At 47.1% G+C, this 14,004-nt stretch overlaps 1 protein-coding gene across 2 annotated transcripts in view; it reads left to right on the top strand.

Moving 5' to 3' along the window:
- MDGA1 (MAM domain containing glycosylphosphatidylinositol anchor 1) overlaps positions 1-14,004 on the top strand; it is a 157,345-nt gene that overhangs the window by 47,391 nt on the left and 95,950 nt on the right. For both annotated transcript variants that reach the window (XR_005107025.1, XM_037405792.1), the window contains exons 2-5: positions 155-294; positions 5,854-6,028; positions 10,399-10,595; positions 13,351-13,483. Coding sequence is in view for 1 of the 2 variants with exons in the window: in XM_037405792.1 (XP_037261689.1) it covers positions 155-294; positions 5,854-6,028; positions 10,399-10,595; positions 13,351-13,483 (645 nt within the window). In the remaining variant the exon portion in view is untranslated. The remainder of the gene's footprint in view (positions 1-154; positions 295-5,853; positions 6,029-10,398; positions 10,596-13,350; positions 13,484-14,004) is intronic.

The raw sequence follows: 14,004 nt of genomic DNA, 5'->3' as shown, positions 1-14,004 counted from the left end.
ACCTTTGTGTCTCATACCCAGCACTGTCCAGCCCTTCCCTTCTGCGGCTGAAGAGGTGGCTCTTCCACCCTGCTGTGGGAGCACCACCCTGGGCAGTGACCGTAAGGGGCTGTGCTGCTTGTTTCCCTCTTTACCTCTTCTTTCCTCTCTGCAGCTCCTGCTCAGGCCCAAATCATCCATGCTGGGCAGGCGTGTGTGGTGAAGGAGGACAACATCAGTGAACGCGTTTACACAATTCGGGAGGGGGACACGCTGGTCCTGCAGTGTCTGGTCACAGGACACCCCCGGCCACAGGTGAGCTTTTGGTTTTGCCTGTCATCCATGCTCCCCATGGTAGTCTTTGTAGTCTCGATGTAGAGGAGAATTTTAGGCAGCAGGGTGCCCAGCTTTCTCCTACATGCTGGAGTCAGGTAGGGGTGCCCATAGTGCAAGTGCTAGCTTGGTAAGCTGTGAAGCATCTATCCTTGCTTTCATGGAAAGCAGTCCACAAATCTTTGCAGGAGCCTACACAGACCTTCTAGTGGTCTTCGGTATGTGAAGTCCCCCAAAAAACTGAAAGCCCAAACTGAATCCATTACACAAATCACCCTCAAATCTTTAACCCTCTTACTACAAAGCAGGAACAGCCTGAACAGGCTAGAGGATGCTTCCTGCATGTGCTGGCCATAGGAGTTGGTCCTTCATGGTCCATCAGTCTCTCAGCTTCTCTGAATGTACAGCCAAGAGGAACCTGCTTGGGGAAGTTTGGGAGGTTGGTTGTAGGTCACTTCGCTGAGCCCCATGCAGAGCCCTTGCCACCCACCAGCGGCAGGTTCAGACTTGCAGTGGGGGATATATCCATGCTGTGGTCAAAGACACAGTTCAGTGGAGAGGTATGGAGCTGAGCTTGTCTAACTGCTCTAGTCCTTCCCCAGGGTCCCTAGAGGACTGCACAGCCTCAAGCCCCCTGCAGCCACCTCCCCCACCCTTCAGATACTCAAGCAGGCTGGCTCAGAGTGGGGGCAATGTGTCTGGAGATACTGGACTGCGACGAGCGAGGGGAAGCAAGCAGCCGACTCAGTATGAGTGATAAAGCAAGCTCCGATTTATTACGGCGCAATTATGGCATTTATACAATTCCAGTTAATTATGCCTACTAGTCATATGTTGATAGGCTAAGCCCTAACGGTTACGTCTTCGTACAGCCTCCTACTTGCTGTTTCTGCGGTTAACTGGTCACATAGCTCAGCTCCGTGCTCTACGTGCCTTCCTCAAAGTTAGTTGCTACATCTTCTGCAAGCTCAGCATTGACCTTTTCCTTATCTTCCTTGTCCATTGTCCATTATTGCAGTAACTTTTTTACTGCGGCCTAGTCTGGTTCACTCCAAACTCATGTCAAGTGCTGTGTCACACAGTCCTTCCATGGATCCGTGGCCGTTTTCTCTCATCCATTCTGCAACAATTCCCCCTTTTTCTTTTTGGACAAGGAAGGATTGGGTAACACGTTCAAACAATTTTCGGATACAAGAAAGAATACAAGGTAACAAAAGCAACAGTAAAACAATAAGCAACAATACAGATAAACCCTGTTTTAACAAGTCTCTTAACCATCCATTTATGCCCAGAGAAGCAAACCAAGAATCTATGCCTGATGAACCTTCTTTGACATGATGCATACGATTTCTTAACTCCTCTAGCTGTCGATGAATACTTTGTGAATGATCAGAAAGATTTAGGCAACACATGCCTTCAAAATCCTGACACCCATGCCCATTTGCCAAAAGCAAAAAGTCTATAGCAGCTCTATTTTGCAAGATTGCATGGCGTAAGCTATCAACATCAGTGGCAAGGCCTGATAAAATGTCTGTTGTAGAATTAAATTGTTTCACTGCCCAACAAGCTAGAGTCTTTATTTTAGCCCAATTCGCAGCTGCTGCGCCACCGGGAAGAAAAAATGAAAGAGCTACAGTTCCAGCCACTGTGCCAAGATTTACATTATCATTACAATCTGGCTTTAAGTCATGAAGACTGCGTTTTGCTCTACTCTCATTCGCTTGTCTTACCAAGTCACGCATGGCGGGTGCAAACATGGTTAACTTGCCAATATAACAGGGTCCTCCCACGGGACGGAATGGTATGGCAGGCCACGCCCTGTCTCCACATATTAGAAAATATCCTTCTGGTAATAATTTCGCTGTAACACTTTCCACATCAAATTCACCGGCATATTTTGAGGTGTTCCAATGGCTAGAATTCCCTGATACATTCTGATATCCTAAGTAAAATTGTATTACATTGTCACGGTGCATGATGCGTTTCCATTCATCTCCAAATATAGTTTAACATTTGTCGGGTAGGTTCACCATGTAAACCTGAGTCATTAACTGTACTTCGCAGTTGATTTAAAATTTTCCAATCTAAAGTATGATGTTCTCCTGTCATTACTCCTGCATTATCAATAGTATAAATCACAGGATAAGCTTGACAATTAATTTGAGTTACAGCATCAAAATCTTTCTGCTCCATTGCCTCTCGGACTATTTTGTCCCAACTGACTCGAATTAACCGTGGGTGCGGGGGTGAGTGAAACGGTTTACTAAATGTTTTATCTTTTAACTGTCCCCTTGTCGTTTTTCCCTCAGTCTCAGTAGACTCCTCCTCTGAATTGTTACTTTGCGAGCCATCCTGCACCTGATCTTGAGACGGTGCCGAAGGACAAACTTCTTTCTCTGTGTGAGGAGGAGGAGGTGGTTGATTTGAGGGCTGACGAACAACAGGGACAGGAATTCCTGAAGCAGGAGGACTGAAGTAATCTCCTCCTGCTGTAAAACGCCCCGCTGTTGAATCAGTTTTTTCGAGCCGATTAGTGGCATCTGCGGCCATTTGTTTTTCAACTTTGTAACGTTTTAAACAGTTAATGACCTCTCTCCAAGATTTCATTAACTTTTTAGCAACTTTATCATCGTCAATCACCAAATCCCATAAACAGTCCCCATAATTACGCCGTTCTTCTATTTCAAACATACTTTCAGGATCTTTAAAGTAACCTTTTGCTTTGCCTAACGTAATTAGCCCAGCTAAATCTTTTAAAGGGCTTACCCCCAGCTTTTCTAAAAAGCGTTGTAAAAGAGCGAGTGCTACCTCTTTTTCCATAGCGCGCTTTTTAAAGAATTCTTCCCTGATTAAGAGAATTCTTCTCCTTGATTAAGATGCAGCCTTTTTCCCCTGGGTAGCCTCTGACGGACGGCGAACCTTTCCCTTGATTAACGTGGTTCAAGCACGGATCGAGATACGATGCCAGCATCAGTCGATCTTTGCTCCCTGGTCGCTGCTACCAGTGCTTCTCCGTCCTCGCTGTCCGGTGAAGAACAGGGATTGGGGGTCCCTGTTCGGGCGCCACTTGCGACGAGCGAGGGGAAGCAAGCAGCCGACTCAGTATGAGTGATAAAGCAAGCTCCGATTTATTACGGCGCAATTATGGCATTTATACAATTCCAGTTAATTATGCCTACTAGTCATATGTTGATAGGCTAAGCCCTAACGGTTACGTCTTCGTACAGCCTCCTACTTGCTGTTTCTGCGGTTAACTGGTCACATAGCTCAGCTCCGTGCTCTACGTGCCTTCCTCAAAGTTAGTTGCTACATCTTCTGCAAGCTCAGCATTGACCTTTTCCTTATCTTCCTTGTCCATTGTCCATTATTGCAGTAACTTTTTTACTGCGGCCTAGTCTGGTTCACTCCAAACTCATGTCAAGTGCTGTGTCACACAGTCCTTCCATGGATCCGTGGCCGTTTTCTCTCATCCATTCTGCAACACTGGACCACAGCATGGGTCTGCCCGCTCTGGGACAGAGCGTGGTACGGGTGGCAGCTGGTGCATACAGCACAGCTAGGTGTGCCAGAATACACTCAAGGGAGCCAAGTATGATATTTGTGCCTTCTTGCCCCCCTTCCCCGGTCCTAGTGAAAGCTATTTGTGCTGAGAAGCCATGCATGTGCATACACCTATCAGTGCCTCCGTAGACTTGCTTGTGAGTAGCTACTTGGCCAAGAGGCTGTAACATACAACAAAGGAGAGGGAGACTCAGCCAGCAGGATTTGAAATGGTTTATCCATCAAAGCATATCCTGGAAACAATGAAAATGAAGCTATCTGAGCCAAGCCAGCAAAAATGACCAGCCTAGGCTTGTGACAGTGATGGGCAGATGATAGCTGTGCATGTCAGAAATGAGGAAGATGGTAGGGCTGGCCCTGCCTAAGGATGTTAAATGTGTGGGAAGATGCTGGCAGGTTGCATGGAGTGGAGCCTGAGTAGCCAGAGAGATTGCTGGAGCAGAGTCTGATGCAGACAGCATGCCTGGTGGGCAACGTTGTGGCTTGTCATTGCCTGGATATGCACAAGGGGACACCAGAGCATGGAACCGGACATGACTGGAGATGCTGGAACCCATGCAGATACAATGTGGCATGTGCCCTTTCTCTGCCTTCCCCCCTGATGGATAGATTTCTTCCCTAGCTAAGCTCATATCCTAACGTTTGTTTAATCTTTTTTCCCTTCTATCAGCCAGTCATTAAAGTATGAAAATGTGGCCAAAATACTTAAATGAAACTGAAATTGGAAAGATTAAGGAGCTGGCTGAAGTGTCCTTGCAAACAAAGACTCTGAGAGTCCCAGGGTCCTCAGACAATTTCCTAATAAGCCTGCAAAGGTTAAATAAATCCATGGTCATTAGCTCTGAAAATCTGCTCAGCCTACTGCTCTGGGAGTGGAATGTAGACACCCCTGTTCTTTCCAGAGCATCAGCATCAATCAGGTGATGGCAGTGAACTTGAGGCAAAGTCTGGCACAGTGGTCAAGGTACCTGGTCCATCTTATTTGTGGCCAATGCCAAATGAAAGTTTGTCTTCTTTCTGTTGGCTGATCCTGCTGGACCTCAGTCCCAGAGTCTAGATGGGCACCAGTCAGCACCCTTTAGAAAGGAGGCTGCTGACAGAGGAAACCAATGGGCTGAGAAAAGCCCTCTCTCCGGCGCATTGTCTGGACTGCAGAAAACAAGGGGGAAGCTTGTACTGCCACTGCTAGGGCTGTACCTCATTCCAGATGTAAGAATAACAGTCTTTAGGAGCACTGTCCTTTTGCCACCATTCACCATGAAATACCACGCAGCTCTGTTGCCCCCGCAAGCCAGGATCTTAAGATACGTAACATAAAGACAAAAAATGCAAGATAGCTTGAAATCTAATGGGATTTTTTCTTTCTTTCTCTGTATCTTTAAAATCAAAGTAAAAGCCTGCAAAAGGATGACCTATAAAAATAACATACACAGAGGTTCCCTGAGGGAAAGGGGCAAGAGCCACATAGCAACTGCATTTTCTCACTCTTACTTGGAAAAGCAAACAGCAGAGGTAGCCTCGCTGTCCAGAGAAAGATGAGAGAGTGTTGACTGCAATAAAAGGTTTGTAGCTGTGAGCTGATGTCTGCTGTAGCTTCGTGGCCTGCCAGCCACATGAGGTCCCAGGGCTTAATGGTGAAAGTCCTGTGCCGTGCGGATAGTGGTATAAAACTAACCAAACTGCTGGGTGTACAGGACCAGAGCAGGAGTGGTAAATACATAGCGTGTGTCTGGGTGAACTTAGGAGTTACGCTGGACACTCAGACACGGGGACTGGTGATGGACGAGGATCAGCAGCTGGTCTACTGAGACGTACTGAGATCAGTAGGTGAACTTTGGTAAGTTCTGATGGTGCTGTAGGGCTTATTTTTGAGAGTGGCTAGGAAGGATGGGGAGGAGAGGTGAAGGGAGCACTGCTGTCCCTTGGCATCTCTAGTTTGGGTCACTGCTTGTTTGTATTCCTCTTGTTCTTCTCGTGCAGGTGAGATGGACCAAAACTGCTGGCAGCGCGTCGGACAAATTCCAAGAGACGTCAGTGCTTAACGAGACACTTCGGATTGAGAAGATCCAAAGGCTGCAGGGGGGCCGCTATTACTGTAAAGCAGAAAATGGGGTTGGGGTCCCTGCCATCAAGTCCATTCGAGTAGATGTGCAGTGTAAGTCATTTAGCGGCAACCCATTCCTTCCCACAGTTCTACTGCATGTCTCTGCCTTGCTGCGGGGCTGGTAGGGAGCTGCATTGCCCTAGGACCGTGCGCACCTGATCCAGGAGCAAAGGGACTGGAGTAGTGTCCCCAGGGTCCATTTTCCCTGGGAGATTAGATCCATCCAGAAAAAGATAGCTCTGGCTGTCCATGTGAGTCATTCTTATCTAGGTGCTGTGATGTCTGTCACCGCCAGGGATCCCTAGCACTTGTCTGGGATGTAGCACTGTAGATGACTTCCACTTTCTTTGTCTTCATTTTGAAACTGGCAATGTGTGAAGCAAACCAGTGCTTCTTGAAATTGGTAGTGCCTCAGATGCTTGAAGCATTCCTGAAACCAGTGCCTTGCCCCCAGCATTGCTACCTCTGTAGCATGGGGGAAACAGAGCAGAAGACTCTGGGATGCACCTGAGGAAGCTGAGCTGTGAAGGGGTGAACGTGAAGCAATCTGTGAGGACCCCTTGACATCAGTGTCTCAGTGTTTCTCTGGCTGGTTGCACTGCCCATCCTTCTTGTGTCCTGGAGATGTTAGTGGTTCTCCACCTTGGGCCCCAAGTTTTGAAGGCTTCTCATGCTGGCTTAATGATGTTTATTCTTCGGCTGCTGTGGGAAAAAGGGAGGGAAATGAAACATCCCATAACCCCCCTATGGGAGGAATCCAAGATGTAAGGTCTAGGCAACTTTTGAAGAGATTTGCTCTCTTGGGGAAGATGACCATTCTTCTCATTGTCCTCAGCTATCCACTATTCCAGTTTTCTCCAACCCAAGTAACATCAAATCCCTTTCATCATTCATATCTCCTGAGAAGGCCTAGCCAGCAAGAGTTGATGCTAAAAAGATGTAAAGTGGGATAAAGCAACTGGAACCGCCCCTGAACCTGTCACCATCTGTTCCCACACTGCTTCTAGCAAGACAGCCTTCTGTGCTGAGGTGCATGGTGGTTATCTCCGAGGAGCAACCTCAGGCTGCAGAACTCCAGTGCCTGTCTGGAGTCTGGGCAGAGCTGTGCGAACAGCAGCTGCTGCCTGACAGCTTCTTTTTAGCCCTACGGTGATGTGACCCTCACAAAGTGTGCCATAGACTTGAATGTCTTCAGGCTTTGGCAGGTTCATAGTCTGCAGTTGTGGTATATAGCTTGGAGCAGCTCCCATCTCTGTTCCTTCCGTGCCCTGCCCTGCATTGGAGTAGTGCAGTGTGAGCACCATCCTACAGGCTGGGAAAACAGATTGTTTAATGAGCAGCCTCTTTGGATAGGATGAGCATTTCTTCGTGGGCACCACATAGTTTTGTTTCAATGAGTTCTGACACCCGTGTAGATCTGCTTGGCTTCTCTGCCCGTTTCTTCTACATGTGGTGGAGGCATATGGTGACTCTCTGTTGCAAAGGGGACTTGCTTTTCTCAAGCCTCGGTATGACACTTTGCCAAGGCCTGTGTCTCTAGGAACAGGACTGCGGCATGAATCTCTTTCTGCCCGAAGGGTGCTCCCTTTACTTCTGGGGTGCAGGCTGGAGCTAGAGTGATGTAGTGTCCCGTGGTCCCTCGTGCAGCTCTGACCTGTAGAACTATGGGGCTAATAGGGTGGCCAAGGGCTTTCTCATACTAACATCTACTCTGCAGATGGACTTGGTAATGTACCTCTGTTCTGCTCACTTGTTTTTTTGGGAGGAGAGACTATTTTCTGCTAGTATTTGCAGTAGGTACAAGGGAACACATAGGAAAAACCACAGTTTTTGTTGAACACTCACCCAGGCAACCTTCAGCTGAATGAATCAGAATTTGAAAACAAACCCCTTATTTCCCCACATCCCAATTTGTAGTTAAGAGGTAAGTAATCACCCTCATGTGAGCCTTGGTGTCCTTGACAGCTAGTGCTAGTCCTCACTCATACTTTTAGTATTAGACAGCAAGGTTGTGCAGAGAGCAGCATTGGTGCCAAGAGGATATTAAACTGGAAACACTAACGTGTAGCAAGTTATTCCTTTACCCCAGTGGGCATCAAGTGAGGCTTTAAAGTATTGGTTAGATACTGGCAGACAGGCAGCTGTTGTTTCGAGTATTTCCATGTGGGAGAGAGAGAAAGTAAAGAAAAAGAAAGAATGGATGTTTACAAGCTTACATTGTGCATGAAACATCCCATGTGATCATCTCCATGAGCAGCCTTTGGCCAAATTTATCATTTGTGCAGCTCACGGACATCAGTGGCATTACGCGTACATCAAGGACATGCGTATCGTCATAGGTCTTATTTTAGCTTTTCTCAGGAGGGCTAGACTTAAAGCTGACTGCTACAAAAGAAGGCTGAAAGATTCAAGGAAGGAAAGGTTTAGCAACCAAAAGGAAGATGTTGTTTTCTGTGTGGGGAGTAGCTGGGAGCCAGGAGACCTGAATGGTGAGTATCTTTGATCAGTAAGGAAAGTGTATTGCCATGCATCCTGCTGAGAAACAGGAGGCTCAGAAGGATGGTGCTGCAGAGTTGCTCATGTAAAGTGTGAACAAATAAAGGAGGGTTAAGGACAAAGAAGGAGGAAAGAGGAAAGGCTGTGCCTAAGGTCCCCGTCCAAGAGAATTTGGTGTAAAATTCAGTCACTCATGTCTCTACATGGAGACAGCACTGTATGGAGAGGAGCCTTTTTTTCCACCTATGTGTGCTTTTCTTCAGCCTTGGGTTGTTTTTTGTTGGGTTTTTTGGGGGTGGTGGTGGGTGGCTGTGCCTTTTCGTTTTTATGGTAACGGATCTTACTCCTATCTCTGAGCTATGGTGTGGTCAAGCAGGCAGATCTCGGATCCCATTACAATTGCTGCCTACCAAGCATACAGCTCATTAAAATATGCAAATCCACAAGTTGACACTTGTGATTCAGCAGAGAACATACATTATTTGGGAGACATGTTAGCAGAAACTTATCCCAGCTTTCCTCTTTCTTTCTGGGAGTCAGCTCTCCAAACTCACAAATCTCTAAAATAAAATACCGTGAAGATCAGGTGGCATAGGAGAGCAGGAGGTGATGAGCATGTGTCCTTGTCCTCACTGCTAACATTGTGCAGAAGACAGTAGTGGCAGCACAAGACAATAGTGGGTGTGTGTGCCTCAGTTTCCCTTGCAGGTGAAGATGGGTTATAAGGCTCTTGAAATGTAGAATTGCTTCAGCTGAGCTCAACAGATGCCTTCTAAGATGTGCTTAAGGGCACAGGGGCAGATCTTTTAGGGGCCCAGTTGGGGATTAGGTTTAACCCCCATCAGTCTCAAAGTGGTTCTGGGAGGAGAAAGATCCAGCCCCTCTGAGGTTTTCCTCATGCTTCCTTGATGTTCAAACATGGACATCTGGTGCAAAAGCTCAAGAAAATGATCCCTTTTTAGCAGGAGGGCAACTCTTGGAGACCAGTGTGCTCTGAGTGGATGGAGAGAGTATGCTCCCTGCGAGGCTATTGCTTGTGCCCTTGCAAGTGAAGTGACTGATGACCATTGATTCAGTCATGACAGCTGTGTCTGGTGCAGGTGTGGTGAAGGAATCGGAAGGACTGTTTTCTGTAAAGGGAGGAAAAACAAGGGTCTGATCAGTTTCAGGGTGTGGGTGATAGGAATGCAGCGAGTAGAAGTTGCTGAAGGAGAGTCGGTACGAACCTTGAAAAGAAGAAAATACACAGAGGATATGTTAATAGGAAGGAAGAGAAATTGTACATACCTGTCACAGTGTTTTGCATCTCATGTTCCCATGGCACCCCATGAGACTTGCTCCTGTCCAGGAGATGACCTTCCATCTTAGCTCCTTGATCTTGTCCTGACTTTTACTCTCACCCCTTGACTTGAAGGTTTGTCATATTCTTTGTGTGGATGTCTCACAGCCATGGGCTTAGCCCTGCGATTTCAGGAGAGATTTGGGAAGTGGAAAGTGGAAGCAGAAGAAATTGCGATAGAGCAGAGTTTCCTGGGATCCTTCTGACCTCCCCCTCAAGTAGAGGGCAGTGATTTTGGGTGTGGGGTGCCACTGGAGAAGGTGAAGCAGCCCGCTGGTCTGAGGCATGTGGTAGGCAGGTGGCTTGCTTGAGGACTACATGGGGATCTGCAAACCAGAGGGTGCTTTCTATTCTCTGAAGGTTGCGTGGTGAGTGGGAGAGTTTTGGCTTCTCCTGTTTGTTCCCTTTAGATATTGTTTGTGTTACCTGCCCTCAGATCAGCTCTTAATTCAGCAGTTGTCATCAGTCAAATATGTGGGAGCTTCCGCTCTCCTCTGTGTGCCTGGAGCATCCTCTGCTCTGCAGGCTGTACATGCAGACCAAGCTTCACTAACAGCTGCTGCGGCCCTCCCTACCTTCCTTCCAGATCTAGATGAACCTGTTCTCACCGTTCACCAGACCATCAGTGACGTACGTGGCAGCTTCTACCAGGAGAAGACTGTCTTCCTCCGCTGCACTGTCAACTCCAACCCACCAGCTCGCTTCATCTGGAAACGGGGAGCTGAGACACTTTCCCACAGTCAGGACAATGGTGTGGATATCTATGAACCCCTCTACACACAGGTGAAAAAAAGCAAACCTCCCCCAGCTTGTCTTGAGCATCTTGCTGATGCAGCTTATTCTGTAGTAGATGATGTTTCCTTCCTTGCATGGGTTGTGATGCTGAGGAGAGGGTGAGGGTCACTGCAAGGAGCACCGTCTCCAAAAGGGCTGGTAGAGCCTACTTCTGTATGTGTGTTGCCAGGGTACAAGAGGAGCAGAGCAGCAGGATGGAGTGTGACAGCCTAGAAGTACATTCCCCCTTCTGGCACTGTCCCCGAGAGCAGATCACAGCTCCCCTAATGAGGTTACGTGGCTGCTGCATGGCTGAGACTACAATCCAAGCAAACAGTCCCAAGACTGGGTCTCCTCTGTCTCCCATTACTAATGTGGGGGTTTTTTTTTTCTTAAATGAGTGTCCAAGCTGCATATATCGGGAAGTCCTTCTTGTTTATAGAGTTTTTCCAAATGGCAACAAGTAACAGGGAGCTGAACTGTCTGGGCACTCCTGCTTGCCTGTGCTGGACTTGCCCCTGGACAACCACATTACCCCTCTGAACACCGCTGTCTTCACACTAATTAGCCTGCCAGGGCAGTGGGAGACCAAAGGGAATTCTTCTTTCGCCAAGGCACTCTGGGCATGTTATCCTAAGCTGAGCTCCAACTCCGAATGTCCTTTGGCTGCTAACCAGCGCCGGCGCTTCCAGCAAGGCAGCATGAGGCAGTGGAGGGAGGGCTGAAAGGGCAGCTCCCCAGGGTGCCTGTTTCATCCCACGCACCTTCCTGCGCTCCCAAAGCTGGGCCCTGAGCACATTCTGGCCGAGTTTGATTTCTGAGTGATGCCCCAGGCAGCTTTTCAGTTAATGTAGTCATGTTCATATTTTATTGAAACACGCCATCTCTGTAGGTCATGGAAATGGGCAGCCAAATGGAAACGTTCGGGGGGATAAGTGGAGAGAAGAGAGATGCTGGTGAGCAGCAGATTTGCAGAAACACTGTAGGTCAGTGCTGCTGTTTGGCCCTGAAAGGAGCTTTGTCTAGTCCAGTGCTATGTGGCATCCAAGTAGGACATCCCTGGCCTTAAAGGAAGCCATCACGGGCTCTTCCAGCTTTCACTAAGCTCAGTGTAATTAACAAGGGACATTGCTTAATGAGAGGATGTCTTAAGACTTGAGATATTTTCTTGAGATAAATAAGGCATCTAGCAGAAATTCACCGTGTTGCAGCATTAATGTGTAAACGATCCAGTGTTCTGCAGCTCCTGTCAGGGAATGTTCCCAACGTGATGGGTCATTCCCAGCGCTTGAGCGAGGGTGTTAGGGCTTCTGTGCTCACACATGTGCGCCCTTACGGACCTCTCCTTAGCACCAGCATAGACCTGGTGGTTTGGGTTGGTAAGTTAATGAAAACACACCTCTGCAACACTGTTTGGATGGGGAAATCTTGCTGGAGCTCAAATGCACTATGTTAAACAAGGCAGACTTCACGGGGGTTTGTAATATTGTCTTAGAGATGAACTGGTATCAGTGTCAGGTTTGGGTAGTCTTTTACATTAAAAAGGAGGTGAAGACTTTACTCTTTAGGCTTTTTAAAAGTTACACTGCATGTTTTTACACATCTACCCAATATTTACTAATCGATAAACAGGATACATATAACCCTGTAAGTAATTAGTTGATGTGCACGTTGTAAATGCTGTCATTTGTGTGGCATAGCAACAAATCCCGGGGGACAGGACTTTCACAGGGTTATTGGTCTCCTAGGTATTTATCTTTCTAATTTACTCAGTTCATATCCTTTTTCTCTGCATATTAGCATGCCTGAGCTCATCGTCCAGTCCCTTGAGGTTGTTCTTAGGAGGATTTGTTGTGCTGACACCTTCTCACGTTTGCAGGCAATTACGGGATGGTTTCTCCAAAAGAGATTTAGACAAACACAAGGAGAACTACAGTGACAAGCTGTCGTGGGAAGACATACGAGTTGCAGGGTGTGCAAACCACAGGACGCATCTCGGAGCTTTCCACATTCCATAAATAAAAATCTAAATCTAAAAGAATGCATCTACTGTTAATTTAACAACTTGATTATGTTTCTATAACAAGCCAGTAACTAATGGAGTGCCAGAAAGTGATTTTGTTTATTTGTTTGTTACCTTGGTATGAGAAAAGGCTGTTAAAGTCTGTGCAGTCACTCATCACTCTAGATTTACACCAGCATAAATGAGGTTAGAATCTAGAGAAGACAGATCAGAAAGTTTTGAATATTTCTATGAATTACCTTTTTTTCCCCTGTGCTGCAAATTTTTACACTGTAACTGTTGAACTTGTCATATTTAGGCCAGCATTAAGGCTTGTATATACTCTGATTTCATTTGGTTGAGCGATGTTGAGACCCCAGTGACTTCCCTTGGGTTCCTACCAACATCTCAGTGTGAGATCTCAGGGTCTGTTTTGGAACATTTAAGGTTTTTCAAGTTCCGCAAGATGATTCTGATGGTGGTTGATGAGAAATTATGCCTAGACCTGTTTGACAGTGCTTTCAGCTTATATGTCAGTTGGATGCTGGGTGTTTAGAGAAATCCTGGAGGTGGAGTTACCACAGCAAACATTTTGTGTCTCCTTTATATATAGCTAGGGGGGCTTGGAGTCTGTGCAGTTTGCTGAGGTTTGGATGGAAACTGCTGGTAATCTAATTCAGGACAGGTTACAGACTTGCAATGATGATCTGTGCTTTGTACACCTTGTACATCCTTTTTCCCCACTTTTTTCCCAACTGCCAGGGTGAAACCAAAGTCCTGAAGCTGAAGAACCTGCGGCCCCAAGATTATGCCAGTTACACATGCCAGGTGTCTGTCCGCAACGTCTGCAGCATCCCTGACAAATCCATCACCTTCCAGCTCACAAACACCACAGGTAAGAGGGGGTGCAGAGGGTCCCTGCAGCCTTCCAACCCCTCACCTGCTCAACAGCCCTTACCCTCCAGGAGGATAACACAGCATGCTCTCCAGGACCTGCAGCACCTCATGTTCATGTACACGGCTGCTAGGATTACAAATCCTTCGTGTAGAAGTCTTGTGGCCAGGGATGCTCTGATTTCTTGTAGCTCTGCATATAGCTGGTGCTTTAACCAGGCCTGCCGTGAGATCATTAAAACAGAGTACATGTAGGTGTTGAGGCACTATGTAGTTTTTAATCCAGACACTTTTATTTATTTATAATTCTAAGTGACTTTAAAAATAGATTTGATACAGTCTAGAGCGGGGCAGACGCTGCAGCAGTTCTTACAAATAATTCATCCGTGTGTGGCTCTGGCCTGGCTTGCCGGGCTGTGCTCTCAGCACCTCCGAGCTAATGGGCTCTGCTGGTGCTGATGTTTGTGGAAAGCAAACATCTCCGGTGCCTTCCCAACAAATAAATTTTACACTGCTATTCAT

Source organism: Falco rusticolus, chromosome 12, assembly GCF_015220075.1.
Source record: "Falco rusticolus isolate bFalRus1 chromosome 12, bFalRus1.pri, whole genome shotgun sequence".
In the NCBI taxonomy this organism is placed as follows: domain Eukaryota; kingdom Metazoa; phylum Chordata; class Aves; order Falconiformes; family Falconidae; genus Falco; species Falco rusticolus.
The sequence above is the reverse complement of the archived record's forward strand: the minus strand, read 5'-3'. Positions and strand labels throughout refer to the sequence as shown.